A 25,521-nucleotide genomic window follows, 5' to 3' on the forward strand; every position below is an offset into this window, starting at 1 on the left:
AATGAGACTCAGTTGCACTAAACGGACTCCAAACTTAAGACAGGCTGTACATAAAAAATGTCATTTTTCTCTCTGATAATTTAACCTTGTAAAGAGTTGCCCCCCTTATTGTTGAAATTAAGTAAACTGTAATATAAAATTTGTCATGTGCATTTTTTTTACATTCATTTCCTCTCTACTATAGGTATGTTAAGTAGGAGTACATACTTTTCAGATGTGCATTTAATTAGTATAATTTTCAGATTTAATAAGTTTGCAACAAACACCTTGCATTGAAACTAATGTAGAAAAGATAACATCTTAATTATTAGCATTTTGTACTATGATATTATTTATTTAAATTCCTCAGTTTCCTTTCTACAAAAGTGAAGATGTCTAAAAACTTCATTAGCATTCAAAATGTAAATTCCTAACTTTTAAAATATTCTCAGTAACAATTTACAATACTGCTGTCTTCAAAATATACTGATAACAACATCAAAACAATACAAAATGAATTTATATTTTATTTATTGTGACAGGAAAACTTACAGAAAAGTATACAGTAACCAAAAAACAATCAGATATTAGATATTAGTTTTCCTTTCCATATTAGTCCATGTGTGAAGCCACTTTCGTACGAAAAATATTTCTGACTCGATTTCTTTGCGGATTTCTGTTCAAAAATGTCCCCTTTAAACAAATCAGATAGTCGAGGTATTGAAGGATATAAGTGTCGATTTTTTTGCAGTAAGACGGATTTTAATGCGGATTGGTGCGTTGGATTCCTGAGAATGTCAGGAAATTTTGTGAACTAATGTAATGAATAAGAAATCTCAAATTGCATCTGTGCATAAGAAAAATGCATTTCAAAAATGCATTTCGGTAAATAGTGGGAAAAATTGACTCAATTTTTTTACTCGGGAGTTTTTGGGGTCGCTGAAAATGAATATGAGGTCGGCGAGAGTGTGCAAAGTACCTGGGGCCTTCAGCGGGTGTAATAAACGTCTTCCTCTGGAGTATTATGGTAATTTATCATATAATTAGTTTAAACTTGTTACTCGGAGGTTTTTTAGGTAATCTATTTTCTTCGATGTAACTATAGTGATCGAAAAGGGTGGTATTTTTATTATAAATAAACATAAATTTTTATTATTATAATATATTTATGGTTAAAAAAGTTCATTATACAAAATTTATCGTAATTTATCTTTAAAATTCATTTTCTTCATCATTATCATCTTCTTCTTTATTATTGCTTTCCTCTCTCGAGTCCAATGAAATATTTGTGCAATCAGAGCCTACACAATTTTTGCATACTAAATTACAAACTAACCCATGCTTCCTGCACCCGCATGAGTTGCCGCAGTCTGACTTACAACTACAGAATATTAAATTTAAAATGTTTGAAGGACCAGGTGGCTGAGTCATTCTAACTGGAATTAATACATTATTTTGTAATTCCCATCCCCAATCGGTTGGGTTCATGTTACTGTCCTCATGGACAGCTCCATGGGAGCGTTTAAGTATTACGTAACGCGGTTTTTGAAGATTTTTAACCCCCTCTCCTTCCCTACGTAACGCATCTTAATGGGGCTTTCTATTACGTAACGCAATTTTTGAAGATTTTTAACCCCCCCCCTAACCTGCGTTACGTAATACTTGAACGGTCCCCATGGAGCCAAATTTGTGTTTGTAAATATACCCTTTTTAAATGCTGGGTAAATGCATCAACAGATGAAAGAATTTTTCCAGTGACAATCTTTTTATTTCTGGCAATAGCCATTAAGTGCATAAGACCCCAAAGAGCCCCGAGTAACAAGTTTGGGCCAATTATTTAACAAATTACCATGATAGTCCAGAGGAAGACGTTCATTACACCTGCTGCAGGCACCAGGTAGTTTGCACACTCTCGCCGACCTCATATTTATTTTCAGCGACCCCAAATCCCCCTAGTAATGAGCTTAATCCAATTATATGATAAATTATCACAATAATCCATAGGAAGACGTTTATTACACCCGCTGCAGGCACCAGGTAATTTTCACACTCTCGCCGACCTCATATTCATTTTCAGCGACCCCAAAAACCCCCTAGTAATGAGTTTAAGCCAATTCTATGATAAATTACCACAATACTCCAGAGGAAGACGTTTATTACACCCGCTGCAGGCACCAGATAGTTTGCACACTCTCGCCAACCTCATATTCGTTTTCAGCGACCCAAAAAACCCCCGAGTAAGAAAATTGAGTCAATTTTTCTCACTATTTACCGAAATGCATTTTTGGAATGCATTTTTCTTATGCACAAATGCAATTTGAGATTTCTTATTCATTACATTAGTTCACAAAATTTCCTGACATTCTCACGAATCCAACGCACCAAACTGCAATAAAATCCGTCTTACTGCGCCAAAAATCGACAGTAAGGCCTTTTTTTGTGCTTCAATGCCTCGACTAAGAGGGGTGCCGGGTAAAACAATTTTTTAAGCAATTTCAAAATTACTTTTTTGTGCCTCGAAAAATGTATGTTTAGGTTTCTTGGGTAATTATAAACAAAAAAAGTCTCTTGTTATATTTCTGAAAAGTTGATAGTTTTCGAGTTATAAGCGATTTAAAATCTGAAAAATGCGAAAATATGCATTTGCGATGCTTGAAATCTCTTTAGTTTTTATAAAATGACAGATCTTTTTTGTTTAAGATGGCCCAAAAATGCTAAAAACATATTTTCGGGGCCAAACAAGTGATGTTTTAAATAAAAAAAAATGTTAAACAATTTCTGCCCAAAAATTTTGCCCGGCACCCTTCTGATTTGTTTATAGGGGATATTTTTTAACAAGAATCCGCAAAGAAACCCAATCAGAACAGCCAGACACAGACAGCATAAATCCGGACCCCGGAAGTGTCAGAGGATTTCGAAACGGACCTTCAGGGAAACTAATTGGTGACCCCTGCGTTATCGTTCGGAAACCACTCAGTACCTTTCGGTGCCTGACACGTACAAATTTGAGGCATACGAATTTCAGTACTGTTTATTTTGCCGCATAGCGTAAATACTTACTTTTAACTAACGGGACCATCTTTTTGACCATTGTTTCCAACTCAGTCTTCATGCTGAATATTTCTTCCATTTCAAGTCTCCTATCACTCGAAGATAGTATGTTGTTAATTCGTGCAACAGGTTGTCCATTTATAAATTCTGCTTGAATTGAACCATTATTGCTAGTTGGTAAAAGAATTGTCTAAAAATATACATACATTTAGATATACTTATTGATATCAACAACATAAATGATTGCTGGGAAGAAATGAAAACGACAATAATTACCGCAGCTCTAGAAAATCTTCTAAAACAACGAAGAGTTAAAAATTACTGGATGACACAGGATATCTTAGATCAAATGGACGTTCAGAGGCAGTACAAATTCATAAACAGAGAAAAATACAATGAAACACATAAAAAAATCCGAAAAAGAATTAAAACTGCAAAAGACCGATGGTTACAAGAATCTTGTTTAGAAATTGAGAAACTGGAGCAATAACACGACAGCTTCCATTTGCACAAAAAAAATAAAAGAATTATCAGGCAAGAGCAGAATTTACAGGCAAAGTATATTGCAAGACTCTGATGGTAGAATTATATGTGATATTAAGAAGCGCTGTACTGAATGGGACAATTACATAACAGAATTATTTAAAGATGATCAAAGAATCTACGAAGAAATACCACCTAGCAGGGATACAGTTCCACCGATCATAATCTCAGAAGTTCAGAAGGCCATCGACCAAGCGAAACGACGGAAGGCTTCTGGTCCTGACGAAGTACCCACAGAATTGTTACAACTATTAGATAATGAGAGTGTTGCGAGTATTAACTTTTTCCTTAACAAGATATACAGCAGTGGCAAATTACCAGACAACTGGTTAGTCTACGGCCACACAAGCGACAATTTACAGCGCTGTAACGCTTTGGCCACAAGGGCGATTTTTTACGGCGCGATAATTTACGGCGCCCATTGGTTGACTAACTCCTCCACCAATTTTAGATGAAATAGGAGTTAGTCGAACAATGGCTCGTCAGGTTTACTGCTCTTACGGCGCTATTGTACGCTACTTGTAACCAATTTTTCCCGGTAGTCTGTTTCAGATCATCTGTCCATCTCATAGGAGGTCTGCCTCTGGGTCTTTTGTGTTGGTATGGTCTCCAGGTTAGAATTGTTCTGTGCCATTTGTTTTGATCGCTCCTAGCTACATGTCTAGCGTATTCCCATTTCAGGTTTAATGATTTTTGTACCACATCGGTGACTTGGGTTTTCTGTCTTATTCATGTGTTTGTTTTCCTGTCCTTAAGTGATATTCCTAGCATTGCTCTTTCCATCGCGTGTTGAATGACTCTGAGTATATTCATATTTTTTTTTGTGATTGTCCATGTTTGTGCCCCATATGTTAATATCGGAATAATGCATGCATCAAAAACTTTAGATCTAAGATGTAGCTGAATTTGTTCATTTCTGAGTATATAGTACAGTTTGCCGAATGCTACCCATGCTAACTTTCTTCTGCTTTTTATTTCTTCCGTTTGAATTTCCCTATTTAGTATTATTTTTTACCTGTTCGCTCCATGTTCGCTCAAATTCACAATTGTCACGACAATATAAAATAACGGAAGGTGTTCTTCAAGGAGAATGCTTAAGCCCGACTTTGTTCTCAATTTTTCTTTCAGATGTGGAGGCCTTTTTTAGGGAGGCAGGGGCAAAGGGAATTAATATTGATGGTAATACTGATATTCTTCTATTACTCTATGCCGACGATTTGATAATATTAGGAGAATCAGAAGTTGACATGACCCGCAAATTACGAATATTGGAAACCTACACCTCACAGAATAAACTGACTATAAACACTTCCAAAAGCAAAATCTTAGTCTTCTCGAGGGGTGGCCATTTCTCCAAGGAGCGAGGATTCCTACTAAATGGTCAAAAACTTGAAAGCGTTAATAAATTTAATTATCTGGGTGTAACGTTTAGTGGTTCCTCGTTATTTCGAGAGATGGCCGTTACTACGATTGCTAGAGCCAAGCAGTCTATAGGAGCAGTAATGAACCTCTTGTCTAATGCAATAGTAAATTCATGGGAGACGAGAATTACATTATATAATTCCATTATTTTAAACTGTCTTTCTCAGTGTATATCTGTCTGGGGTCTGCGCTACTCAAATACTCTAGAACAAATTCAAACTAATTTCTTTAAGAGACTGCTGCATCTACCAAAAAATACCCCCAATACTTATGTTAGGCTAGAAGTTGGCCAAGTTCACTTAAAGTACTTAGTTTTTAAAATATCACTTAATTGGCTTGAGAGAATTTTACTTATGGACTCCTCTAGGTATCCAAGAATTTGTTATAACCGTCTTCGTCAGCTATGTAACAATAATGACAATAATGAGAATTATAACTGGGTAGTTCAGCTAAAAAATTATTTTTCTGAAATTGATGCAATAGAATCTTGGGAAAATTTATCATGGGGGTTACTGAGGCATCAAAGAAACGGTTTGTTATTAAAAATGAAAGAAAAACTCTTCCAAGATGACTTATCAGCATTAACAAGTTCTCGCTATTCTTTGCACTATAAACATTTCTCACACAATAGGCAACCACAAAGCTATTTACAAATAAAAACTCCCATATATATTACAAGACTTTATTCACAAATCAGACTTTGCTCTAAACTTTACATAAAATTTTATTATAAAGGGATTTCGTATCACATCGACCAAACTGAAAATTGTTCAATATGTAATTTACACAAATTAGAGACTCTTTCCCACATTTTGTTGGAATGTCCATTATACTCGTGTTTTAGATCACCCCTTATTCGATCATTTGTAGAGAATACCGAGAGCTTTTTTCTGTTTTTAAATACAACCCATTCTCCCACTGAGATTAAGGAACTGTGTACATTTTTTATTAATGCACTCAGATTGCGTTCATTTATATTAAATGAATAATTGTAACTAAATCTCCATTAAGCGTCGACTATTTATGTGTAATAATTTGTACTCAACCTCTTGTTATATGATTTTTCATTAGAAACAATAAACATATCTATCTATCTATCTATCTATCTATTATTTTTTACCTAAGTATATATATTCTTCAACTTTTTCTATAACTTTGTCGTTTATTATTGCCATTGATTCTTCGGAGTGTATAACTTTTTTTTTGTTTAAATTCATTTTCAGTCCTATTTTAGAAGATTCGGTATGTAGTTCTAAAAGCATGGTTTGCAGTTCTTGTAGGTCAGTAGGTAGCTCTCAGGATGATGTCATCCGCAAATTGTATTACTGAGGTAGCGGCCATTGATGTTTATTCCCTTATATTTCCAATTTAGGTTTTTAAAAACGTCCTCCAAAACTAAGGTGAACAGTTTGGGTGATAGAGTGTCTCCCTGTTTGACTCCCCTGTTTAATGGTACAGGTTCGTGTATTCATTTTCATTTAGGTAGTATGTAGCTGTAGGTTGGTTCATAGTTTCTTTTATTAAGTTAATATATCTGCTGTCTATTTTACAATTTTGCATTGCGTTTATTACGGCCCTCTGTTCTATGGTATCGAAAGCTTTTTCGTAGTCTACAAATGCTATAAAAACTGGAAACTTGTATTCGTTATATTTTTCTATTACTATTTTTGTGGTTAACAGGTGATCGGAAGTTGAATAGCCTTTTCTAAAACCTGCCTATTAGTATGGTTGATATTCATCTAATTTCCTTGTTAGTCGGGTAGTTATGACTTTGGTGAGTATTTTAAACAGGTGTGACAGTAGACTGATGGGCCTGTAATTTTCCAACTTTCGATTATCATCTTTCTTGTGTAATAAGATTACTTTAGAGTTGTTCCAGCTCTTAGGGACTTTGCACTGGTGTAAACCACTGTCTATAAGCTTATTAGTTACAATTGCAATTAGCTCCTTACCTCCTTCTAATAACATATCTGAGGTAATCCTGTCTTCTCCTGCAGCTTTATTTCTCTTCATATTACCTCTGAAATTGTTACTTTTGGCATTATTTCCGATCCCACATTTTTTATTAATTTACGTGCTGGTCTCATTTCATCGTCTTGTTGATGTGTTCTGTAAAGTTCCGTGTAAAATTCTTCTATTCGTTTCAGTATGTTTTCTCTAGTTGTGATTTCATTTTCGTCTTTTCCCATTAATGATATTATCTGACGTCGTCCTAGTGTCGGTCTGAGGCATTTCACACTATTTTTTTTTTCAATAGTTGTTGTTATTAATTTTTCTTCTTCTTTTCTTTTTTGTTTTCTGATTCCTTTTCTAATCTGCCTATTAAGTTCTCTATGTTCTTCGGTTCCCATTTCATTGGATTTATTTAACATCTTCCTTTTTTCTATTTGTTGTAATATTTCTTTGTCTAATTCATTTTGTGTTGTTTTTGGTTTTTTCAGTTGCAGAATGCTTTTATTCAGTGTTTCGGTTATAAGGTTATTCAAATGATCAATATCATTGAAGCTTATCTGCTGCATGTTAACTTGATTTAATGCATGCATTATATTTTTATTAAATTCACTATTTTTTATTTCTTCAGATGTCCATTTGTATCTTTTTTCATGCATTCGTTTTCTTTCTAGTTTTTATTATTATTAGTTTTGTTCTTATTAGTCTATGGTCACTTACTAGGTCAAACTGATTTAATACCGATACGTCTTTGACTAGGTTTCTATTTTTCGTTAAGATCTATTTCATTCTTTGTCTTTTTATCGAAGCTCATCCATGTCCTTTTCTGCTCGGTTTTTTATTGAAAAAGGAGTTCATTGAGCAAATGTTATGTTCATTCATAAAATTGAGAAGCATTTCTCCTCTACTGTTTCTTTTCCCTTAGCCATAATTACCAATTAAATGTTCATAATATTTCTTCTTTTTTGCCCAATTTAGCATTAAAATCTCCTAATAGTATTTCGTAATCCTACGTATTATTGAGTACTAATGTTGTTCTGAAGCTATTTCCTTGTGGCATTTTTATAATCAAGTATTTTCTATGGGAAATAAGCCACAATTATACTAAAAAATTAATTTATTAACGTTTCGAAGCCCAAATCGGGTTTCGTTGTCAAAATACAAAATACTATTAAAATAAACAAAAATGTTGTTGCTAAGTAAAAAAATTCTTCTAATAATTTATTTAATCTGACTCATTTATATTGGCCATTCAGACGTATATTATATATTTTAAAGTAGAAGACTTTAAAATGATATCGCCAATATTTATGAGTTGCGTTCCTGGGACGACTTTACTAAAAGATAGTTTATTCGATTACATGAAATCAATCCCAACTCAAGAATATCCGTCGTAAAAAAAATCATAGCATGTGATCTGTCTTTAAAAAGACAACCAAATGCAACGTTGACAGTAAAATTCTTGCGTTAGAGATTCCATAGTAAATCACGAGGGAAAACCAGAAAAAAACCTCGTGATACTATCCCGACATCGTAAGTATTTGGTCTTACATATAATTTACCTTCAAAAAACTAATACCAAATTATGACTTTAATATGTTTGAATTATAAATAATATTAATAATACATAGATATACAATAAGTATACTAAAATATAAAATTTGTACTAACTCGATATGTTATTGACTTACTAATCATAGTATTTTCTTTCTATTGACTTCCTCTTTCAGTATGGGTAACCACATCCTACTGCATTCTACCGAGGAATTTGCGACACAATTGGTTTCATTTAGCATAATTAGAGCCGCTTCTTTTATTTTTGCTCTTTTTACTATCTGTTTCTTTCAGGAATATACTTGAATCTCTCCACTGAACTCTATGTTCATTATCCCATGCGTGTTGACATATTTGAGATCTATCAAATTCTCTATTTTTAATATAAGACTGATGTTCACTTATTCTAACGTTTAATGGTCTTGATGTTTCACCTAAATAAAATTGTTCACATTCACAAGGTATTTTATAAATGCAATTCTTTGTTCTTTCTTGTTCATTGTCAGGTTTAGTTTTAGATAGAATAGATCTCAATGTGTTTGTTGTTTTGAATATTGTTGAAATGTTGAATTTATTTCCTATTGTTTTAAGTTTCTCGGATAGTCCTTTTATATATGGTATTGTTATTTTCCTCGTATTATTTCTTGTGAATGTTGTAGGATCCCGTTCTAAGTTGTTCTGTTCCATTCGATCCAATCTTGTCAATTCCTTATTTATAAACGATAAAGGATAATCATTTTTTAATAAAACAGATGTTAACAATTGTTTTTCTTCTAAAAATGAATTTTCGTTAGAACAAGTAATTTTGGCTCTACCATATAAGGATTTAATGATTCCCTTTTTAACGTTGATGTTGTGATTTGATTTGTAATTGAGATATCTGTTGGTGTGTGTTGGTTTTCTATACACTTGAGTCTCATATCCAGTATCCTTCTTTGAGACTAAAACATCGATGAAAGGCAAAGTGTTATTGTATTCCTTTTCCATTGTAAATTTTATTGTCTCTTCTTGATCGTTTATAATATTCAGGAATGTATATAATATTCAGAATCAACGTTAAAAAGGGAATCATCAAATCCTTATATGATAGAGCCAAAATTACTTGTTCTAACAAAAATTCATTTTTAGAAGAGAAACAATTGTTAACATCTGTTTTATTAAAAAATGATTATCCTTTATCGTTTATAAATAAGGAATTGACAAGATTGGATCTAATGGAACAGAACAACTTAGAACGGGATCCTACAACATTCACAAGAAATAATACGAGGAAAATAACAATACCATATATAAAAGGACTATCCGAGAAACTTAACATATCGAGTTAGTACAAATTTTATATTTTAGTATACGTATTGTATATCTATGTATTATTAATATTATTTATAATTCAAACATATTAAAGTCATAATTTGGTATTAGTTTTTTGAAGGTAAATTAAATGTAAGACCAAATACTTACGATGTCGGGATAGTGTCACGAGGTTTTTTCCTGGTTTTCCCTCGTGATTTACTATGGAATCTCTAACGCGAGAATTTTACTGTCATCGTTGCATTTGGTTGTCTTTTTAAAGACAGATCACATGCTATGATTTTTTTACGACGGATATTCTTGAGTTGGGATTGATTTCATGTAATCGAATGAACTATCTTTTCGTAAAGTCGTCCCAGGAACGCAACTCATAAATATTGACGATATCATTTTCAAGTCTTCTACTTTAAAATATATAATATACGTCTGAATTGCCAACATAAATGAGTCAGATTAAATAAATTATTAGAAGAATTTTTTTACTTAGCAACAACATTTTTGTTTATTTTAATAGTATTTTGCATTTTGACAACGAAACCCGATTTGGGCTTCGAAACGTTAATAAATTTATTTTTTAGTAAAATTGTGGCTTATTTCCCAAAGAAAATACTTAATTGAGTACTAAATTATGCTTTTGCTCTATTTAATTGATTCCCAATTGATTAAGATGGCTTAAAAATCTCACTGGGCCGGTCTTGATTCAACTTCTTTATTTAGAGCCGCATTGGACAGAGATATATTTGCCAGTGTAGTCGCTAACCTTCACCAAAGGAGACAGTACCCCATGAAGAGAAAAAATTGATTTCCATCGTTTACACAGACTCTTTCTTTGAAAAGAAGCTCTACCTTGCTTTATTAAAAAAAGAGTATAAGGAGTATCTAAACAGAAATCTATTACAAAAGTAATAGCTATGATCCAGATATTATTTACAGTATTATTTACAGTATTATTTATGAATTACTTACAACATTTCCATTACTAATTACGGGTCCTTCAAGTGGTATTGCATTCTCAAAGCGCTCAGTTACATTTGCACCATTTATAAAATCAATGGAGACATTGCCAGATATTCGAATGGGTCGAATAAAATGTTTGTTTCCTGATATATTTTGGACTCTTAGGTCAAAAATTATGTCATTGATTGGAATACCATTAATAAACGGCGTAATGAAGTCTGAAACAAACAAATACGTTAAAGGTAAATTGTATCTATAGATATGTAAAAATAGTAATTATAATACACAGGTGAAGGTTACAAATTTTGGTATGCAGGGAGTAGTAACACTAGAAATGGAGTTGGTATAATTTCTGATAGTGAAATGAAAGATAACGTAGTGGAAGTTGTAAGAACGAGTGATAGAATGATGTCAGTGAAATTTGTAATTGATAAAGAGGTATTGAATGTTGTGTGTGTGTGAATGCTTCTCAAACAGGTCTGGGTGAGAATGAAAGAAGAGCTTTCTATGACCAATTAGGAGACGTCCTGAGTGATATTCCGTCAGAGGAGAAAGTTATAATAGGAAATGATTTCAATACACATGTGGGCCAAGCCAAGGCAGGATACGAAGCAGTACATGGGGGATTAGGCTTTGGAACTACAAATGAAGCTGGAGATGACATGTTTGAATTAGCAACAGCAATGGATATGGCGATTGTTAACACATTCTTTAAAAAGAGAGAAACTCAACTTATTACCTACAAAAGTGGACAACATCAATCCCAAATAGACTACTTCATGATAAGGAAAGAAGACATATGTGAATGCAAGGACTACAATGTAACAGCTAGTGAGACAGTAAGCCAACAACATAAGCTGCTTGTTCTAGACATCGAAGTAAAAAACGAAACTAAACAAAAATATCGGAGAGGACCACAAAAAATCAAGTGGTGGATGCTAAAAGATGAGAAAGAAGGTCTATTCAGGAGAAGAATAGTAGAAAAAATATGTTGGAACATGAAAGGAAGCCCAAATACAATTTGGAGAAAAATGGCCAGTAGTATTAGACTGCTATTTAAATTCTTGGGAAAACGTCAGGAAAAAAGTTTGAGGATAAAGAGACTTGGTGGTGGTCAACCGAAGCACAAGGAAAAATAAAAGAGAAGAGAAAATTATATAAAAAGTGGCAAAAAACCAGATCCGACACAGATCTTCAAAACTATATGGTGGCGAAAACTGAAGCGAAAGTAGCAGTAGCAAAAGCCAAAGTAGAGTCAACGGAGACAGTAGCAGCAATGGTCACCAAAATAACAAACGAGGAAGTGGCTCAAGTGCTTCAAAAAATAAGGAAAAGAAAAGCGGTAGGACCAGATAATATTCCTGGGGAAGTATGGAGAGCATTGGGAGAGACAGGAACAAGGTGGCTAGCAGGAATATTTAATAGAATAATAAAAGTTTGACAAATGCCAGACGAATGGAGAAGCAGTACACTGGTACCTGTTTACAAAAACAAGGGAGATATACAACAATGTACAAACTACGGGGCTATAAAACTGCTTAGCCACACCATGAAAATATGGGAAAGAGTAATTGATAGACGGATACGTGAAGAGACCGAAATATCCGAGAATCAATTTGGATTTATGCAGGGCAGATCAACAACAGATGCAATTTTCATTATAAGGCAGTTGATGAAAAAATACAGGAGTAAAGAAACAAACGCTAATATTGTATTCATTGATCTTGAGAAAGCATATGATAGAGTTCCTCGAGAGATTCTGTGGTGGGAACTCAATAAGAAAGGAGTCTCTGGTGAATATGTAAAGATTGTGAGGGACATGTATGAGAGAGTAACGACTAGTGTTAGGACAGGTGTGGGAGAGACTGATAAATTTCATGTGAAAGCAGGATTGCACCAAGGCTCTGTGCTTAGTCCGTATTTATTCTCATTAGTTTTGGACCAGATAACAGCGAAACTATAGGGTAACATTCCATGGTGCTTAATGTATGCTGATCATGACGTGTTAGTAGGAAATAGTGAAAGAGACTTAGAACAAAAACTGGAACAGTGGAGACAAGCTCTGGAGGAAAAAGGTTTAAAACTTAGTAGAACAAAGACAGAGTATTTGCAATGTTCATTTAAAGATGGAGTTACTACAAATAACATGGTGTCCTTGGATGGTGAACTGATTGTAAAAAGCTATAGTTTTAAGTACCTGGGATCGGTATTACAGAGTAATGGAGAAATAGATAGAGATGCATGCAGTAGAATTAGGGCTGGATGGATGAAGTGGAAAGAAGCGAGTGGTGTGTTGTATGGCAGAAAAATTCCAATGAAGCTGAAGGAAAAATTCTATAAAAGAGCCGTAAGACCGGCTATGATCTACGGAACTGAATGTTGGGCAGTGAAGAAGAAAGAGGAACAACGAATACATGTGGCGGAAATGAGAATGCTTAGATGGATGAGTGGAGTGACAAAGAAGGATAAAATTAGAAATGAGTATATTAGGGGAAGTCTAATTGTGGCACCAATTGATGCCAAAATGAGAGAGCATAGGTTAAGATGGTTTGGTCATGTTCAAAGTCGAGAATCACCCAATCACCCAATCACCCAATACGAAGAATAGCTGAAGTGCAGATTCCTGGAAGGAGTAGGAGAGGAAGACCAAAGAAGACCTGGGGAGACGATAAGGCAGGACATGTTGGTAGAGATTAACATTGATATGACCCAAGATAGAATTGTGTGGAGAAATGCAATTAGGGAAGCCGACCCCGCATAGGGATAAGGCAAAGAGAATGATGAGTAATTATAATACACAGACTACAGTGTATATACTTTATAAATCATGATTTAGGAGTGCTCCTTGTAATATTCAACGTGTCTTGATTTGTTTATTTCTAGTGTATCTTTTTGGAAAATACAACTAGACGAAAATACAAATCCCATCCTCATTGAGAGATGCGTGAGACAAGGAGACGTAATATCGCCAAAGGTTTTCAGCCTAGCCCTAGAAGACGTCTTCAAAACTACAAATTGGTCAACAAGCTAAACCACTACCTACCACTACCACTAAACCACTATGGCATTAACGTTAATGGCAACAAGATAGACCATCTCAGATTTGCTGACGACATTGTGATTATAGCGAGCTCATTCGATTAACTGCAAACTATGTTGGAAGGACTCGCAGGTAGCTCCCAATGTGTCGGCCTAAAAATGAATACGAGAAAAACAAAAATAATGACAAACACAGATGACCCCAGACGTATAACTATAAAAGGCAGTGAGATAGAAAAAGTCCAGGAGTATATCTACCTAGACCAAATCCTGAAACGTGACAAAGAGAACCAAAGTGCGGAAATCACTAGGAGAGTGAAACTAGCATGGGCAGGATTTGAAAAACTTAGTTGGATACTTAAGAACCGCAAAATACCCCAATACCTGAGGAGTAAAGTGTTCAACCAGTGCATCCTTCCTATTATCACATATGAATATCAAACCTGGACCCTAACCAAGGCAAATATGAATAAACTAGCCACAACAGAAAGAGCAATGGACAGAGCAATATTGGGTATACGACTGTCAGATAAAAAGAGAAACAACTGGGTAAGATCAAAAATAAAAGTAGAGGACATAACAACAAAAGTTGCCAAACTTAAATGGAGCTTCGCAGGCCATACTGCTAGACAAAAAACCAACGTTGAAATGCAACAATACAATACTGGAGACCTTACGAAAATAAACGACTGTGAGGAAGACCACAGATGAGGTGGTTTGATGATAGTAAAAGAGTAGCCGGAACAAATTGGAAAGGTTGCTGAATATTGAAATGTAGCTCAGAATAGAGACCGATGGAAGGAGTTGGGAGAGGCCTATGTCCAAACGTAGACGATAGAAGGCTAAGAAGAAGAAGAAGTGCATCTTTATTGTAATTTTAGTATATCTATGTATCTATCCATGCAAAGAATAAACCTTGAATAAATACTTACTGTCACTATCCAGATTATCGAAGTAATACGTTCCTTGTGCTACTTGAGAAGTGTTTCCATCTATAACTAATCTATTGAGCATTGCATCTGTAAAGTTGTGTTTATCGTAAAAGTTAATATTCAAATTGTTTTCCACTGCTACTCTATCAAATATTGCTTCCTTGATAATTCTAGGTTTATCCAAATGTACTATATTTTCAGGATCTGTATTTAAAATACGTTCGGTCTAAAAAATAATTTCAAATTTAAGTAATAGTCTAGACGCCAAATAGAGGTCCTGAAACCTTTTCAATTCTGATGGGCAAATCCAAGTATTTCTTATGTATTTTTGGCTGCTGATTACGAATTTTGAGGGTGAATTTTGATCTGTGTGGTCACAAAATTATTATAAACAATTTAATTGTTTATAAATTGTTTATAAAATTCAAGCTTGTAAACTAAAAAAGATAAAAGAAAAGTTTTTAAATAAAATTTGTTCCCTAGTAAAAACCAAAGAAAATATCATTTACCCAACTTAAATCCAATAATTAGAACTAGATATTGTTGACGAAGATAATAAGAAAGGGCAATAAGAAAGAACTCCCTGGTGAATATGTAAAGATTGTGAGGGATATGTATGAGGGAGTAACGACTAGTGTTAGGACAGGTGTGGGAGAGACTGATAAATTCCATGTGAACGTAGGATTTCACCAGAGCTCGGTGCTTAGTCCGTATTTATTCTCATTAGTTTTGGACCAGATAACAGCGAAACTATAGGGTAACATTCCATGGTGCTTAATGTATGCTGATCATGACGTGTTAGTAGGAAATAGTGAAAGAGACTTAGAACAAAAACTGGAACAGTGGAGACAAGCTCTGGAGGAAAAAGGTTTAAAACTTAGTAGAACAAAGACAGAGTATTTGCAATGTTCATTTAAAGATGGAGTTACTACAAATAACATGGTGTCCTTGGATGGTGAACTGATTGTAAAAAGCAATAGTTTTAAGTACCTGGGATAGGTATTACAGAGTAATGGAGAAATAGATGGAGATGCATGCAGTAGAATTAGGGCTGGATGGATGAAGTGGAAGCAAGTGAGTGGTGTGCTGTGTGACGGGAAAATTCCAATGAAGTTGAAGGGAAAATTCTATAAAACAGCCATAAGACCGGCTATGATGTACGGAACTGAATGTTGTGTAGTGAAAAAGAAAGAGGAACAACGAATGCATGTGGCGGAAATGAGAATGCTTAGATGGATGAGTGGAGTGGCAGAAAAGATAAAATTAAAAATGAGTATATTAGGGGAAGTCTAGGTGTGGCACCAATTGATGCCAAAATGAGAGAGCATAGGTTGAGATGGTTTGGTCATGTTCAACGTCGAGACGCTAATCACCCAATACGAAGAATTGCGGAAGTGCAGATTCCCGGAAGGAGTAGGAGAGGAAGGCCAAAAAAGGCGTGGGGGCAGACGATTAGGCAGGACATGTTGGTAAAGGGGATTAATATTGATATGACTCAAGATAGAATTGTATGGAGAAATGCAATTAGGGAAGCCGACCCTGCATAGGGATAAGCCAAAGAGAATGATGATGATTGTTGAAGAAGATATTGTAAAGTGCATAATGCAAATTGCAAAATAAGTATTTTTTCAAGATTTTTCGTTCGTATTTTACGCATGCAAATGAGCTTTACAAAGTCCCATTTTAAAGCTTAATTTATACCTACATTTTCAAACAAAGTTTGTTAAATTACTATATATTTATTTGTGTTAAAATATGTCCGTTTTAAGTTATAATTTTCTAAAAAGATTTGTACATTAATTTGTTTATAAGGGTTTTAAGCAAATTTGAGCAATAAACATTTATACTTTAATTAACAGTAATGATATAAAAACTCAAAATGAATATTTTGTGCTTAGTAAAATGTTCGTAAGTTTATGTTTGGCCAAGATAGAAATATATTAATAGCGCGCTTTGAGGCGCAAGATCGGCTCACAACGAAAACCTTCGCGCCCGAACCTCTGAATACAAATTATAATTTATATGTTATTCTGAAGCTATTTCCTTGTGGCATTTTTATAATTATGTATTTTTTATGGGAAATAAGCCACAATTTTACTAAAAAATGAATTTATTAAATATTCATTTTAAAGTCTTCTACTTTAAAATGTATAATATACGTCTGAATTGCCAATATAAATGAGTCAGATTAAATAAATTATTAGAAGAATTTTTTTACTTAGCAACAACATGTTTGTTTTATTTTAATAGTATTTTGTATTTTGACAACGAAACCCGATTTGGGCTTCGAAACGTTAATAAATTCATTTTTTAGTAAAATTGTGGCTTATTTCCCATAAAAAATACGTAATTATAAAAATGCCACAAGGAAATAGCTTCAGAATAACATTAAGAAACCGGTATGGGCCTAGCGTTTGTCAAAATTTTAGGAGATTGGAAACCTTATACGAGAAACTGGCACACTGTCAGAATTCAATTAAATTTTTAAGAAGACGTAGAAACAACAATTTAATACCAAAGGGCTTGAGGTTACGGCCAGCATATTCAAGCAGAAGACTTCAAAATATTCTACATAGTGCCAGTTTATCGATGATTCGGGAAAGGTTACAATTTCATAGGTCAAATTTATTTTTTATCGAACAAGACATCGTAAGTATTGAAGATTTGCTTTTTGGAATGATATCAAATTCTGATTTTGATCGAATTACTTTTAGTTTACAAATAATTTATCAAAATTCATACCAAAAACAAAGAAATATACATTTAAATAAATTTAATATTCTTTTAGAACAAAATAGTTTACATGCTTTTGATAACCTAAATAGAAATAATGACATATTAGCGACAGTTGTCAATCTATCAAATAGAAATTTAAATGCAACTGAAAATTTAGTATTGTCAAAAGGTTTAAACTATGCTGTTACTCATCCATCTATTCCAAAATTAGACATAATTAGCTCAGTGGAAAAAATATCCCAGTGTTTACCAAATCATGAAAAAGAACAATATAGGGTACTATGTAAACTTGAATTGGAAAAATCTAATAAAATTGAACAGAACATCAGCAAAGAGGAAATGAAAGCTTTAAAAACTTTAAAAAATGATGACTCCATAACAATCCTACCAGCAGATAAAGGAAATGCAACTGTAATAATGGATAAAATACAATATGAGGACAAAATTACAGATCTAATTACAAATGGACCTTATACCAAATTAACGAAGGATCCAACGAAGACACTGGAAAACAAAATTTATAAAACTTTATTCAAATTTAAAAATGATCTAACGTACTATCAAAGAAAATTAATGACACCTCATTACAGTAAGACACCACATTTTTATGGAGTACCTAAAATTCATAAAGCGAATATTCCACTTAGACCCATTTGTAGTACCATCAATTCTCCTTGTAGTGAGCTCTCAAAATTTTTATTAAATATTATAAAACCATTTGCAAATAATAATGACACATTTATAAAAAATACACAACTTTTTTTAAACAAATTAACAAATACTGAATTTAATCCAAATAATATTTTAGTAAGTTTTGACATAAACAGTTTATTTACAAATGTGCCATTAGATAAAACTTTAAACATAATTAAAACGAAGTTAGAAAATGATAATACATTGACAACTAGGACAAAACTAAATGTATCAGGTATAATGGAGTTATTGACATTATGTACTAATAATACCTATTTTCAACTAAATAATGAATTCTATAAACAAAATTTTGGTCTAGCAATGGGCTGTCCTTTATCTCCATTATTGGCTAATATATTTATGGAGGATTTCGAAACTAATATCATTTCTAAACAAAATTTAAAACCCACAGTATGGTGGAGATATGTAGATGATGTGTTTTCAATATTATGGCCTCATAGATCAGAATTGTTGGATACATTCCTGAATATTATAAACGATCAAGAAGAGACAATAAAATTTACAATGGAAAAGGAATACAATAACACTTTGCCTTTCCTCGATGTTTTAGTCTCAAAGAAGGATACTGGATATGAGACTCAAGTGTATAGAAAACCAACACACACCAACAGATATCTCAATTACAAATCAAATCACAACATCAACGTTAAAAAGGGAATCATTAAATCCTTATATGATAGAGCCAAAATTACTTGTTCTAACGAAAATTCATTTTTAGAAGAAAAACAATTGTTAACATCTGTTTTATTAAAAAATGATTATCCTTTATCGTTTATAAATAAGGAATTGACAAGATTAGATCGAATGGAACAGAACAACTTAGAACGGGATCCTACAACATTCACAAGAAATAATACGAGGAAAATAACAATACCATATATAAAAGGACTATCCGAGAAACTTAAAACGATAAGAAATAAATTCAACATTTCAACAACATTCAAAACAACAAACACATTGAGATCTATTCTATCTAAAACTAAACCTAACAATGAACAAGAAAGAACAAAGAATTGCATTTATAGAATACCTTGTGAATGCGAACAATTTTATTTAGGTGAAACATCAAGACCATTAAACGTTAGAATATGTGAACATCAGTCTTATATTAAAAACAGAGAATTTGATAGATCTCAGATATGTCAACACGCATGCGATAATGAACATAGAGTTCAGTGGAGAGATTCAAGTATAGTCCTGAAAGAATCAGATAGTAAAAAGAGAAAAATCAAAGAAGCTGCTCTAATTATGCTAAATGAAACCAATTGTGTCGCAAATTCCTCGGTAGAATGCAGTAGGATGTGGTTACCCATATTGAAAGAGGAAGTCAATAGAAAGAAAATACCACGATTAGTAAGTCAATAACATATCGAGTTAGTACAAATTTTATATTTTAGTATTACTTATTGTATATCTATGTAATATTAATATTATTTATAATTTAAACATATTAAAGTCAGAATTTGGTATTAGTTTTTTGAAGGTAGATTAAATGTAAGACCAAATACTTACGATGTCGGGATAGTATCACGAGGTTTTTTTCCTGGTTTTCCCTCGTGATTTACTATGGAATCTCTAACGCGAGAATTTTACTGTCATCGTTGCATTTGGTTGTCTTTTTTAAGACAGATCACATGCTATGATTTTTTTGCGACGGATATTCTTGAGTTGGGATTGATTTCATGTAATCGAATGAACTATCTTTTAAAAAGACTAAGTTTTCACTCTAATGGCATATAACATATCCCACCAGAATGAAAACAATGGGAACCTTCTCTGGTTACACCTCCGAGGCTTCTACAATTTGCAAGCCATACGGATGCTGAGACTAAGGAAGATGAGGGAATTCTACAATTTACAATCCACGTAACATCTGCTCAGCGCGGTAAAGTTCCAACGAGACTGGTTCCCTTCATACTCCACACAGAGTAAATGTAAATCAAAAATGAATAACCATTTTCAATTTCGTTGCAAAACGAAAATACAGCCGAACCATATTCCAGTCCAATCAGAGAGTGCTGCAAGCACCTCTACCGGTTTCGAAACTTATTAGTCTCTCATCAGGAGGCACATATGCTGCTCTCCCTGATCCAACCAAAACAAACCCCAGCGTGCAGTCCCGAATTGCAACGAACGAAATGGCATAGATGCCCTAGCGGCAACTGCTAGCAAAAGACTAAGTTTTCACTCTAATGGCATATAACATATCCCACCAGAATGAAAACAATGGGAACCTTCTCTGGTTACACCTCCGAGGCTTCTACAATTTGCAAGCCATACGGATGCTGAGACTAAGGAAGATGAGGGAATTCTACAATTTACAATTCACGTCACATCTGCTCAGCGCGGTAAAGTTCCAACGAGACTGGTTCCCTTCATACTCCACACAGAGTAAATGTAAATCAAAAATGAATAACCATTTTCAATTTCGTTGCAAAACGAAAATACAGCCGAACCATATTCCAGTCCAATCAGAGAGTGCTGCAAGCACCTCTACCGGTTTCGAAACTTATTAGTCTCTCATCAGGGTGCACATATGCTGCTCTCCCTGATCCAACCAAAACAAACCCCAGCGTGCAGTCCCGAATTGCAACGAACGAAATGGCTACAAATTGTAGAAGCCTCGGAGGTGTAACCAGAGAAGGTTCCCATTGTTTTCATTCTGGTGGGATATGTTATATGCCATTAGAGTTAAAACTTAGTCTTTTGCTAGCAGTTGCCGCTAGGGCATCTATGCCATTTCGTTCGTTGCAATTCGGGACTGCACGCTGGGGTTTGTTTTGGTTGGATCAGGGAGAGCAGCATATGTGCCTCCTGATGAGCGACTAATAAGTTTCGAAACCGGTAGAGGTGCTTGCAGCACTCTCTGATTGGACTGGAATATGGTTCGGCTGTATTTTCGTTTTGCAACGAGATTGAAAATGGTTATTCATTTTTAACTATCTTTTAGTAAAGTCGTCCCAGGAACGCAACTCATAAATATTGGCGATATCATTTTAAAGTCTTCTACTTTAAAATGTATAATATACGTCTGAATTGCCAATATAAATGAGTCAGATTAAATAAATTATTAGAAGAATTTTTTTACTTAGCAACAACATGTTTGTTTTATTTTAATAGTATTTTGTATTTTGACAACGAAACCCGATTTGGGCTTCGAAACGTTAATAAATTCATTTTTTAGTAAAATTGTGGCTTATTTCCCATAAAAAATACGTAATTATAATTTATATATTACGTTATCTTCATTTTTCATTTTTGAAGATCGTAATAGAATTTTATCATATAATTCCTATAATTAAATCATTATAAACTACCTCGTATCACTTTTAAATCTATTTATTTTTTCCGATTTTTGTACTACATACAAAAAAACATAAAAAAACTAAGATTTCAATAATATAACTTAAAAAAGGAACATTTTCTTGCATGCATCTGCATCCAGATATAGAGGAAATCTCAGCTTTTTACATCTACATAAGTTTCTAGAGCAATTTTTACAATAGGTAACATGGTGGTACCAAGTCTGATCTTGTGGGCATTAAAATTAAAAGTTTTTGGGGCTTCGGAGTCTCATTATCTATATATGATATCCATATAAAAGTGGATCGAGTTCTTTTGCAGCATCATCAAGGTATGTACGTCAATTGTGTGTTCCCCGCCACGTAAAATGCTCGCTTTATATGCAATGATTGTGCTGCGAAAGAACTCAATTCACTTTTATATGGATAACATAGAAATAATGAGACTCTGGTGCACCAAAAAGTTTTATTTTTAATGGCTCCAAAAACAGACTTGTACCACCATGTAACTATAAAATGTGTTCTGAAAACTTATGTAGATGTAAAAAGTTGAAATTTCCTATATATCTTAATGGCTTGATGGAGATGCAAGAAAGAAAATGTTTGTAAAAATAATATTAATAAATAAGAACGACTTCCCTTTTTGAGTTATATTTCTGAAAGCTCAGTTTTCATGTTTAGTTTCCCTCATTTAGTATAAAAAATCAAAGAAAAGGTAAATAGAATGAAAGGTGATACGAGGTACTTTATGATGATTTAAGTATAGGAATTATATGATAAAATTTTACATATCACAATATTCAAAAATGAAAAATAAAAATAACGTATACATAATATAAATTATAATTTATATTTTGTATATGTTCGCTCGAAGCTTTTCGCTGTGAGCAGATCATGCGCCTCAGAGCGAGCTATTAATTTTTATTGCTAAGTTTGCTTAAAACACTTATAAACAAATTAATGTACAAATGTTTTAAGAAAATTATAACTTCAAATGGGTATAACCTTATAAAGTAATTTAGTAAAAGAAAAAAAATAATTTGCATGTGTAGACCGAGTTACGATCGGTCGAGTTAAATCGAATAAGCTTCGAAAAATACTTATTTTGCAATTTTAAATTTGAAGTATGCAGTAATTTTACAATAACTTGAGTTCTAACTATTGGATTTAAGTTAAGTAAACCCAATTTCGTTGTTTTTATTAACGACCAAATTTTATTTGCAAGATTTTCTTTTATTTTTTTTTTATTTTACGAGCTAGGGCCTTATAAACAATTTATAAACAATTAAATTGTTTATAACAATTTTTTGACCAATCGGATCAAAATCCACCCTCGAAATTCGTAATCAGCATCGAAAATACATAAGAAATACGGTATGCGCCAATACAAAGGACACTGAAATCAGGAAGCCTGTGAAATATATTCGCGTCATATGAAACAAGTGACAATAGTTGTCATGGTATTTTTAAACATTGTTTATTCTAACAAACTGTCAAAAAGTTTCGAAATGGTGCTTACAACGCAAGAAAAAATATTTTTTATTATTGAGTATTATTTCCGCTCATACGGGAATGGACGATCAAATGGACCTAGTTTGTTAATGGTTGCCAATCAATTTCGGGAATAGTTTCAGAAGCCTGCACCGACTAATAAGGACTTGTTAAGAGTCGTTGCAAAATTTCGACGAACAGGAACCGTTCTAACTCAACGCAAAAGCTGTACTGGTCGTCCAGTTACCGTGACAACAAATGCGAATCAAGGAAGGCTATTTCAACAGGTGTTAGAATCACCAAAAATAAGTATCCGCAGAACATGTCTAAAAATGAATTTTAGTGAAAGGTCTACCCGAAGAATGTTTAAGAAGATTGGTGGTTTTCCCTATAAAATACAGATTGGGCAACACTTGACAAGATAAGACAAGAAATCAAGAGTTGTTTATTGTGCTTCAGTCTTGGCAATGGTTTATGAACAACCCCTATTTTTTTCTAATGTGTGGTTACAGACGAATGTCACATCCATCTGAATGAATTTATCAATCGACAGACAAATCGTTTTCTTGGTTTTGAACGACCAGACATCATCGTAGAGTGATAGTGACCGTGACTCTTCATAGTGACCGTGTAACGATTTGGTGAGTAGTGTCAGGTAATAGATTATTGGGCCCTTACTTCGTGGAAGACGAGCGTAGAAGACCCGTTATACGTTATACTAAATCAAGTGCGATATAGAGAACAAATTTTGACACAATTTTTTATTGATCTCAGACAATTCGGTCGTGCCAGAAACATACAGTTGAATACCCAATGGTTCCAACAGGATGGGGCTACTTGTCATACCACGAGAGCATCCTTAAATCTGGTTTGAGAAAATTTTGAAGACCGCGTAATTTCCCGTAACACGAATTTTTCCTTACCCTTCTCATGCACCTGATCTAACAACTCTTGATGCTTACGTATGAGGTATGCTGAAACAAGCCATTTTTACAGAAAACCCACCGGCAACTATTGATGAACTCCATGAAAAAATTTGGACCTTTTTCAGAAGAATGCAGCAGCCTATTTTTAATAACATGATAAGCAATCTTGTTAAGCGCTATGAGTACTGCTTGGAACGCAATGGCGAAAACTTTGAACACATTTTGTATAGAAGCAAAACTTAAAATTCGCATTATAGACCAAGGCGCGTCTGTAAAAATATTAGTACATTTGGATGTTGAGAGGTGAGTCATATTTTTTTGCAGATATTGCTTGAAAATAACTCATATAATAATATTTGAGTTAACCTCACACACAAAAAGGTCCAGAACATTGTTTAAATAATCAAAATGTCAAAAAAAAAAAAAAAAGGAAAAATTCGATTTTTTTCTTGGTTATTTGATTATAACTTTAAATGTATTCATTTTCGAGAAAAGTTTCACCGACATAAAAGTTACGTAATTAAATTTCATACAATATAGGATTAACTGAAAATTTTAAAAATTGTCACCCTTGTTGCAAAATAGAAATAATTTCGAAAAAACCATAAAAATACAAGTATTCTCATTTTACGTTTTTCAACCATTTATACTCACTTAGGACCTTCATATTTCACCCAGAAAAACTTAATGATTGATAAAACAATACCGTAAATTTCATTAAGATCGGTTTAATAGATTTTGCAAAATAAATTTTGCAATCAAGCTTTCGCAAAAAAATTCATTTTTTCAAAATGTTGCAGCATTGAAAATAAAGCCGACAGCAAGTTGATTTTTTTTTAAATATAAAAGAACACTGTACCTTTCATTTGCAATTTGCAAAATTAAAATCCTTTAACTACCACGGCGTTAGGAATTTTTTTAAATAAACATTAATTTTTGGTGCTACGCGCAGGACAGCGGATACGTTCGCTCTGGTTGGGCATTCAAATGACCTTTGATAATGATTGATAAATTTTAATTTTTAGTACATTTCGAAATACATAAATAAATTTGTTTATTACAAAATAAAAATACATACCCTGTCCTTTGAAATAACACTTTTTTTAGCAAAAACTTTCTTTTTTCATATATTTTGACTTAGAAAATCAAAGTGTATTATTTTTAAACATATGCAATTGTTTAAACAATTTTTCACAGACAATAATCAAGTTAGTTTGATTTTTGTGGAATTAAAATATGAACATACAACAAAATATAGAGTAAGAAAATAATATATTAGATAAAGATTGGAAGAAATTTTGATGGAAATCAACTTGTGTGAATCGAACATAGCTGTCCTGCGCGTAGCACTAAAAATTAATGTTTATTTTTAAAAAAATTCCTGACGCCGTGGTAGTTAACCGATTTTAATTTTGCAAATTGCAAATGAAAGGTACAGTATTCTTCTATTTGTAAAAAAAAATTAACTTGCTATCTGCTTTATTCTCAGTCCTGCCACATTTTGAAAAAATGATTTTTTTGCGAAAGCTGGATTGCAAAATTTATTTTGCAAAATCTATTAAACCGATCTTAACTAAATTTACAGTATTGTTTTATCATATCATAAAGTTTTCT

General features: G+C 33.3%; 1 protein-coding gene across 1 annotated transcript in view; it reads right to left on the bottom strand.

Moving 5' to 3' along the window:
* Positions 1-25,521, bottom strand: part of LOC114333090 (uncharacterized) — a 250,686-nt gene that overhangs the window by 59,155 nt on the left and 166,010 nt on the right. Inside the window, exons 24-26 of the mRNA XM_050663634.1 lie at positions 14,739-14,964; positions 10,777-10,985; positions 3,040-3,220 (exon numbers count right to left, since the gene is read on the bottom strand). Of these exons, the coding sequence (XP_050519591.1) occupies positions 3,040-3,220; positions 10,777-10,985; positions 14,739-14,964 (616 nt within the window). The remainder of the gene's footprint in view (positions 1-3,039; positions 3,221-10,776; positions 10,986-14,738; positions 14,965-25,521) is intronic.

This window comes from Diabrotica virgifera, chromosome 10 (genome assembly GCF_917563875.1).
Source record: "Diabrotica virgifera virgifera chromosome 10, PGI_DIABVI_V3a".
Lineage (NCBI taxonomy): Eukaryota > Metazoa > Arthropoda > Insecta > Coleoptera > Chrysomelidae > Diabrotica > Diabrotica virgifera.